Below are 9,327 nucleotides of genomic sequence, written 5' to 3'. Positions count from 1 at the left end.
TAGAATAATTACTACTTTATTACACTGATTAATATACAAAAGTTAATTTGTTGTACACAGGATACACAAAAGCATGACTTAGGCATACAGTATAGGGGGGGTTGCAAATACCTGGCAGTTTTGAAACTGAATGTTATGCAAAAAATAAGTCTGCACTGATTTAGACAATTCATGCATTATTCTAGCAGTATGCACTTTTAGCCATGTCATATACATCTGTTTAGAAAAACATTAAAAAGGCACTTTTGTAGCAGTGAACATAGCACTTGTCAGAAATCTCCATCACGATGGAAATGCATAACTCGGATAAAACTCATCATTCTCTCTTGTATGGAAGTAATATCACGCCAAACTGTGAAGCGAACTGACAATGAGCTTTGTGAAGGTTTTTTTGTCAATCCTAAATTTGTTGGTTATTATGATATAATGGTGCCTCAGACTCACCAACAGCTCTTAATTCAATTTCACCTTTCAGTTTCAGTTTAGTGGAAGATTGTAGTCATATGATTTGGCTGAATTAAAAAACATAAACTTTAACTCAATTAGTCTATCAAAGGGGTAAGTTGTACGTTTTTAACTGAGTACAAATGTAAACATTTTCTTCAAGCCAAATGTAAAACCAGATATACTGTTAAATAGGTGACCGTGTTCTATCTATCATGTTATCTTCCATGTCAATTTCAATCTTTTATCTCATACTACTGTTATGGAGTACAGTAAGTGTTTCAACTCCTGCAAAACAAACTTGAAATGAATGCTGTGTGAAAAAGTGCTGTTTAAAAAATCTCAAGTGGTCAAATCCAAGGGCATTACTGCCAAACAGCAGCAAACACTATACAAACTTATAGAATTCAAATTTTACCACTGGGCTGGTCTACACTGTTACCCTTTCCCCACTTTCTAGCTAGACAAAATCTCTTAGTTTAAGGATATATAACCATATGCTACTTTAGAGTTTGGTTAGTGTATACAACACAACCTATTTGGACCTTGGACATCATTTCAACACGTAAAATTAGAGTAAAATACATGCATGCTTTTTTCTCCTCACAATGGTATAAATGTTACTTGTTTTGAAGGTAAAAATACATGGAAAAACTCATGTTTGGCACTCGTATACAGTCATTCCCTGTAGTGAAATTTCAGACAAAACATTTCAGCATGTAGAAAACATCTTTAACAAATTACTATGTAAACAATTCTTGTATTGGTCACAGTGTTTCAGCAGGGGGGGGGGGGGGAGGGGGGGCGGGGGTGTCATACTGTAATTACGATTTAGGCCCCTAAGCAATTCATTCTACAGCATTACAGTTAAACCCTTGTACAGCAGATGTGTGTGAAAACACATGACGAAGAGGAATGTAAAGCCTCTGCATCTGAGCCGTAGGACTGAATGCTCGTCTGAGGTTCGATCTTAACAACCTTTTAAAACCCTTTCAAAAATTCTAATGAAATTCTATACAGGAGTGATACATACATGAACACAAAAGCTCAGTGAGAGGGAAAATAGCCATGATAAAACAAAAACCAAAAACCAAAAAAACATACTACTCCTACTACTGGTAAAGTCCATTTAATGTGTGCCATTTAAGAGTCGCAGTGCAATGAAAACCTACAGAGCAGTTGGCTCTTAAGTTGAAAATGCAGTTGCATCAACAACTAAAACTCAGATTTATAAAGCACATTAGCTAGATCACCTAGATGACTTGTTATTAATTTGTGCTTTATATGAAAGTGACTCAGGATAATGGGATAAAACTGTTATTTAATATGTTATGCCTCTTTGTAATGAGCTATGTACCATACCACATAGACAGGAGTCTTTCTTGTAATTCAGCAAAACACCACCTGAGGGGGACAAACTGGAGGCTTTCTGCTTTCTGACATCATCAGAGTTAAAACTGCTACAATTAAATTAACAAAATGTGCTTGATGAAACTGGCACATTGACCAATTTAATACTAATACTGTTAATACTTTTTCTGTCTCAAGTTGCAGTTGACCACACATGCAAGCTGACCTCTGTCTGTCCACTGTCTCTGGTCTTTTCCTGGAGTAAGACACTGTGTGCATTGTGGACTATGTGCTGATCCCTGGGTGCTGAAGGATGCAAACTCATCATCAGCCACATCGTTGGTACTAGCAGCATCTCCTGGCGGACGGAGCTGGCTGCCGGGTGAGCTTAAAGGACTCGTTGCTGTCCACTTCAGGATTCTCCAGGGGCGGAATCTGTTTACCTAAAATACAACACAGGGTTATTTAGCAGATTAATGACAGTTACACTGTTGTCATAGCAGATTAATGTGAAGTGTTGTATGGTTCATACTGCAACGCTGTATTAAGCAGTGTGTTGTCGCCATATATATGTTGACTACATATCACAATGCCAGGACTACTTCTTTGCTTGATACACACTTCAAGGGCTATATAGATGAAACAGATATATTTCTTGATCTTTAAAGAATAGTGTCATTTTAAACATCTAAAACAAATATATTGGCACTTTATGACAGAAAGTAATCTTATTAACAGTGTTTCCCGCAGAATTTAGACAGACTATGATGGTTGGACCTCAATCTGACCCTCTAGAAGGGTCTGGGGCACATTTTTAAGTCTAATGCATCATTCTGGTACACTCTGAGAGCAAAATTAAGAGGTTATATCTATAAAACATAAAACATTTGTACTCTAAACAATTTTGTGCTTTAGTACAGATATGTTTGGCTCACTATGAAACTGTGGTGGAACAAATTACACTATGGTGGGCCACCACAGTCTATATAATTAATATTATATACAGATAGCCTGTGTTCCAAACTACATTTAAAAGGCATTTAGGAGGCAAGGAAAGATGCTGCTATTCTTTAAATTGCCTCTACTGAGTCTCTCAGCTTTATGGAGGTGTGATACTACACTGGTTTACCCTTTTTATAGTATAAGTCACATTTAGTTATTAAAAACACGCCTGTAGCTTTTCTACGAGTACACAGGCCTTTATCTTCAGTGATTTCTTTTCCTACATTTTCTTACTTCTTGATGAGCTTTAAGTCAGCTGCATTATTTTGTCTCTTTGCTGCTACCCTGCAAAAAGTAGTACATTCTGACACGCATGATATGGACACGTGAAGGCATGACACCTACTGATTTTCTGAAAGAGCTCCTCAACATTGACAGCATTTCTGGCACTAGTCTCGATGAAAATAGCTGCGATTGATTCAGCAAACTCCTTAGCTTCCTTCATAGGCACTTCCCTGTAAGAGAGGACACAAATGTAAAGTGTGGATTAGGCTCACAAGTTTACAAGGGTCCCGTGGCAAATAAAATTTCTCATCAAAGACTTTCATCCATTCCATCTCTAACTAGTTTGTTCTGGAGGAGGGCTGGAAATGATAATCCACGGAGGAGAGGAGGATGAGTTAAGGCATTTATTGCACAGATGGCTATTAAGACATGCTTGTCACTACTAGAAATAAGCCTACTAGTGCCCAGCAGTTAGCAATTTGTTTCATGGCACTCAGTATTTGCTAGTTTGTTATTATTAATTTATTTAATAAAAATTTAAGAAATCTATTGAAAGCTGACTCAATTAAATACTATTTCTGTTGGGCCAAACATGTAGCACTCTATGAAGCAGGTTTTTAAAGCTACAGAAGAACAAAATTAGCCCACCTGATGTCTCCTAAATCATTTTTGTTCCCTGCTATGGCTACAACAATATCCTCTGGACCGTGCTCCTTCAGCTCCTTCACCCATTTCTTCAGTGTCTGGAAAGAGTCCTGGTCAAAAAGAGCACATAACAGTCAATTTTAGGAGCAGCAAGTTTTTTTTTTTTTTAGCATAATCTTTAATCAGGAAATTCCAACATTGTGGTCACTTTACAACAATATGCCAAACATTTTCAACTACATATGTCACATATTTATTGAATTAGATGGTGGTTTTTCCATTTACAGACTAGAAAAGGAATGGCATTTGTAGGTCATGGAAGCACAGCATCCAAGAGTGATGGAAAAGTAATTGGATTTTACATCAGGCTCTTAGTGGGGAAACCTGCTGCCACATTTTAACACATTAAATCAACCAGAGAGTTGCTGAGCAAACAGCAGCTCCACTGGTACAGATGGGATGAAGGGCATTGTTCAAGAGCACCCTAACAGTAGTGTGTTAAGATGGTTTTGTCTGCTGGGCTGGACATCTGGACATCCACAACATCACTTAGGTTTAAGTCACTGTGTTGGTTTTGAAATAAGAAGTGTGCTGTTACTCTTACCAGTTTAGTAATATCATAGACGATGACAGCAGCAGCCGATCCTCGGTAGTACATAGGAGCTAATGAGTGAAACTAAAAAACACAACACACACATAGTTGTAAGCTCACTTAAATTGAATAGCACTGTTACCCAAGGTGCTTTAAAAATCTGATTTCTATAACAGTCTGTAGCCATTATAATTAAACCCAATCTTACATGTGCAACTGACTCACAAAATAAAAAATGTTGCGTTAACCCATAGAGGAATGATACAGCATACTGTACTGTGGAAAGATGATGTCTAAACATTTTTATGTGATGAGTGGTGGAAAAAGTTACATCCTTTCAATTCCTCTTAACTCACTATGTAGGTAGCTCAAATGTCTCAAACTTTGCTCTCACTGTGAATATTTTACCAAATCCTGTTCACAAGTACCTTTTATGGAGTTTTCATTGTAAACTACATTCAACATTTCTCACTAAAATTCACTGTGTACGTCCTTAATCTAACATGTTGAATACATGTCTCTTCTTAAGTCAGTTTAAAAATCTTTAATGTTTAATGCTGATATCACTGTACAGTCTTCTTCTTCTTCTTCTTCTCTTTAACTGGCACACTGCTGTCTTTGTGGCGCATTACGTCTCACTGCAGTCAGTGGAATTTTGTTATCATCTCGCCTGCGGGCTTGTGGTAATGCATGCAGTACAAACAAATCACTCATCAAAACATTACAGCATTACTAGAGGTCAAAAAATGCCACACAGTATTTTTAATTTGTAGGCAGACATAACAACATCTTAGTTAATCAGCTGCTGCAGAGACATACCTTTCCTCAAATAAACACCCCCAAAAAACACTCTTAGTAATGCTATAATCAAATGTTTCACTGTGTTAGATTGGTCACGCACAGTCAAAAAGACTCCAGACTACAATCAAGAAGATAGTAAGGTGTATGAATTTAATATTAGAATATCAAATAAAGTAGATTTTAAACACTGGTAACTCAGACAATGTTTCAAGGTATCATTTGCACAAGCAGGAAAATACTTGGACTAGTTTTTTTCCCAGCAGTAAGTTTGTCTGTGTAGCTTCAGCTATACACACACCATCCCCCACTCGTCCATCAAATGAATCATAATGTTGATTCTGCAGTCTCGTGACCTTTGAACCTTATGTGAATCATCCTATTTCGCGCCTAATAATAACTTGATGTCATGAGGGACCCCTGACAGTGAAGTGATTGTGTCACTGCTAGCTTCCTAATGCAAATTGTAACGGAAAATTAACATTAAAAAAAAAAAAAAAAAACGTGATTCATAGTCATGTGTGCAAAATTAAATCTAATAGTAACGAGCTGAAGAATTTATGTCATGGGCATACTCACCCTCTCCTGTCCTGCTGTATCCCAGATCAGGAATTTGTGTAGTTCACTTCCACATGGCACTGTCTTAGTCAGGAATGATGCTCTGTTGATGGTAACATGCATTTCACAACAGTGTTTCTAAGTAAATTCTTAAAAAAAACAAAAAAAAAAAAACAGGAAATAAATCATTACCAGTCAGCAGGAAACAAATAACACTGAGTATAGAGAGCATATGACACTGAACCCAGATGTGTTTAAAGAACCAATCGAACCTCAAAGAGACAACCCAATAAAAATGTCAGCGCTGATGGTGGGCTAAACATTTTTGGCATTATTTTAAAGCCAAAATCATTTTTTCCAAACTTGGAGGTCTTAATTCAGCATAAGTCATTCCCTTTGAGTGTTTAAGCTTGGTACTTGCCTGATGTATAGTATATTCATTTAAATTTTTTTTTTTTAAACTATCTTTTCATAAATCTGCTGCCAACAGGCCTGATACTATCTACTGTCTATTTTGTGTTTACTTGTGAGATTTTATGAAAAAGTATAGGCATGCTTCCATTGTTATGGTTACTGTTGTTAAAATAAAGTAAAACGAAAGAAAGAAAGAATGAAAGAAAAAAATAGATTTCCTTTCTGCTGATACCACATCACAGTACTGAGGTTTAAATGTCTGCTGAGCGGTTAGTTAGTTTGGGCTAAATGAGTCTGATATGGGCTTCTTTTTTTATCACATGAGATCACGCATTCTTCTTCTTTTCATCTTTTTCATCTTCTTTCTTCTCTGCAAATCAAATTGCTTCAATGGAATTCAAATACTCAGTGGTAATATTGATTTTGGTCTTCATAAACGCATAAACAAATATGCTAGGTTCCTACACATTTTCAAAGACATAATTTCAAACATTTTTTCATGACTTTTCAAGGACCCATAACACAATTCTAATAACCATTTACAAACTTTTCATTACAGACAACAAAATTAAATTAAATTCCATTCTAATTCTTTTAATGATTTTACTTAATTTCATGATTTTCAATGACTGTGGGAACCCTGAATAAAACTTTAGACCACCTCTGTCTATGTTTATTTCTTGTGCTTACACTGATGTCTTGTTGTGACTTGTGTTGAAGTGCTCTTACCCTATCGTGGGACTTATGTTGTGGTCGAAATGATCCTGAACGAACCGGCAAACTATACTGGATTTCCCAACGCCAGTGTCCTGTAAAAAGAGGGTCACACATAAATCCCAGCTCATGTAATGTACACAGAGTCAGTCAGTCAGTCAGTGGTCCCTATTGAACCCCTTTATTGATTATGCAACTGTCTGGTCACATGCCGGCCCCATCAGATATGTTCCTGTTAGTCCAGCAACTCTGCATCTTGCTCTGTATTTATTGCCAGCATGACTTATTTGGTCAAACTCTCAACAAAACAAAACAAAAATCCAACCACCCAACAAGTAACATGAAATCTGAAACCTTTGATTAACAATAGACTAGTGAAAACACTGGATAGTTATAACCATTAAAAGGTGGTTTACTTCAACTTTACATCCTTGATCATCCCTGTCTGACCAGCAAAGTCTCAACAAAAGAAAACAGAAACCCAACCATTCAATGAGTAACATGAAATCTCCGGGCTTTGAGAGCTTTTTTGACCTCATGTCATGTATATTGCATACCTTTAAGCTGATCCAGGCATAATGACAACTCTTATCCTAGCTTCAAAAGATGAAATTATGACTACAGTCTGCCTTATATATAAACTAGCAAAGAAGTAACAATGGAGTAGGGAAGACATTGGATAGTTATGACCAGTGTTGGGATGTAATGTCATAACCTAACTTAATTACAAAATTAATGAAACCGTACTCGTTAGTTACTGAGAAAAAATGTGTAATTAAATTACAGTTACTAATGAAAATGTTGATTATTACAAAGGGGGTTACATCTGAAGTCAGATTTAACATGTTACTGAATACATACAGTACCAGTCAAAAGTTTGGACACACACTTCTCTTTGATGTGAATGGGAAAATGTGTCCAAACTTTAGACTGGTACTGTATATTGCTGTTTTTAATTCTTTGAAATCCACTTTTTAAAAATTTTGTAAATAAACTGGGCTTATTTGGAGAACACAAATGGTGTCACAGTACCAATTAAGCCCATGACTTTAGACTTTTTTTTCATAAAATATTTTTATTTTACATCTACAGTTCATCTACATGAACTAATGAGTAAATTTCCATATGAGAGATGAATCTTGCTTTATGAGAAAAGACCTCCCTAAATCATGTCATGAAAAATACCTGAACTTAGATTTTGGTGCTTAATGGGTACACAGTTGAAAGCATTCATTAGAAAAGTAATCAAATACAATAAGTTACATTACTTTGATTAAGTAAGTGAAATAGTTCCATTACTTAATACATTTTAAATAGGCCAACTAGTTATCTGTAACCTATTACATTACACCCTGGTTATGACCATTATAAGGTAGCCTGCAGCGGTATGCACAGGCCTGGTAGCTGTAACTCAACTTTCCAAAAACGTCTGTTTCATCTTTACTTCATCAATAAATGAAAGTTTAGAGTTAAAGCACAGCTGACCGTCGCTGTGACCCATTATAAAGAGGCTCTGGTGTGTTTTGCTTACGCAGCAGGAAATTTAACGGCTTGCTTGTAGCCATGACGTAATGGATGATAAACTGTCAGAGCCGTTAGAAAAATATAAGTGAAACTGACCGTTGGTTACAGTTAGTTGGATTTTGAGAAGGAAAAACAGACGTAGGTTAACATTCAAACGACAAGAAAAACGAAAAACCACTGCTGCGCCCACCGGCCCCGTAAGCTATTGGTTTTCGCTAGCTATCAACATAACTTACTAACATTTCCTAGTTTGTTTTTTTGAACAGCAACAACACGATAAAGTACAGTCAGTTTTCCAAAAAATACACAAGCCGACGGGTGACAGTTGCATTAATGTTCGATAACGTCTGCTTACAGTGTTGTTAACGTCTAACTGTTGTCGGTTAGTTACAGTCCGCAGCAGACTGAAGGAATTTCCCCCAAAATGGATCAACAAAAAACATCTGCCACTTACCCCTAAAAGGCAAACTTTGAGCTCCCTTATGGCCATGGCAAGTTCTCAGAGTGTTTTTTAAATCATTATTTGTCAGTGTTTACTCAGTGTCTTTGTCTCGTCATGCTTGAAACTCAAAGATTTTTTTTCGTCTTCTTGGATAAAAGAGAAACCCAGCCCCTGAGACAGACTCACCATCTATGTAAAGTAGCATTAAGCGGTTCTAATGAGAAATCACCACATCCGGTCACGCCTTTCAAAATAACACATTATAACACAAAATTGAACGGAATAATCCATATTGTGGTTTATAACACCTGATATAGTTCATATGACAAAGAATAATAAGACTCTTAATAGCATAATCGTTAATTATACCTCGAATTACAATTAAAAACTCCCAACAAACAGTTTTAAATTTTGGAATTAACGATGCCTTAATTTTGAAAACAAAGTTGCTGACATCCGGTCTCTTCCTGACTGCTTGTTTTCTAACTTGACGGGATACTTTCCAAATCGGACATCCGTTTAAAAGAATAGTGTTTTTATTATCTCTTTGAAGTAAAACCTTGATACTGAGTCCAAAAACCCCAATTAGAAACAAATAAGTTTCTTTAAAAAGAATGAA

At 36.3% G+C, this 9,327-nt stretch overlaps 1 protein-coding gene across 1 annotated transcript; it reads right to left on the bottom strand.

Annotated features, from left to right (window-relative positions):
* Positions 1-8,878, bottom strand: rab31 (RAB31, member RAS oncogene family). The gene is made up of 7 exons (XM_053330217.1): positions 8,721-8,878; positions 6,758-6,837; positions 5,636-5,717; positions 4,271-4,342; positions 3,670-3,776; positions 3,142-3,251; positions 1-2,237 (listed from the first exon to the last, which is right to left on the bottom strand). Exons 1-7 carry the CDS (start codon positions 8,754-8,756, stop codon positions 2,140-2,142), a joined length of 585 nt encoding a protein of 194 aa, XP_053186192.1. The 5' UTR covers positions 8,757-8,878; the 3' UTR covers positions 1-2,139.
* Positions 8,879-9,327: the final 449 nt, after the last annotated feature.

Source organism: Scomber japonicus, chromosome 12 (genome assembly GCF_027409825.1).
Source record: "Scomber japonicus isolate fScoJap1 chromosome 12, fScoJap1.pri, whole genome shotgun sequence".
NCBI lineage: Eukaryota > Metazoa > Chordata > Actinopteri > Scombriformes > Scombridae > Scomber > Scomber japonicus.
This window is presented reverse-complemented; position numbering and strand designations above follow the sequence as displayed.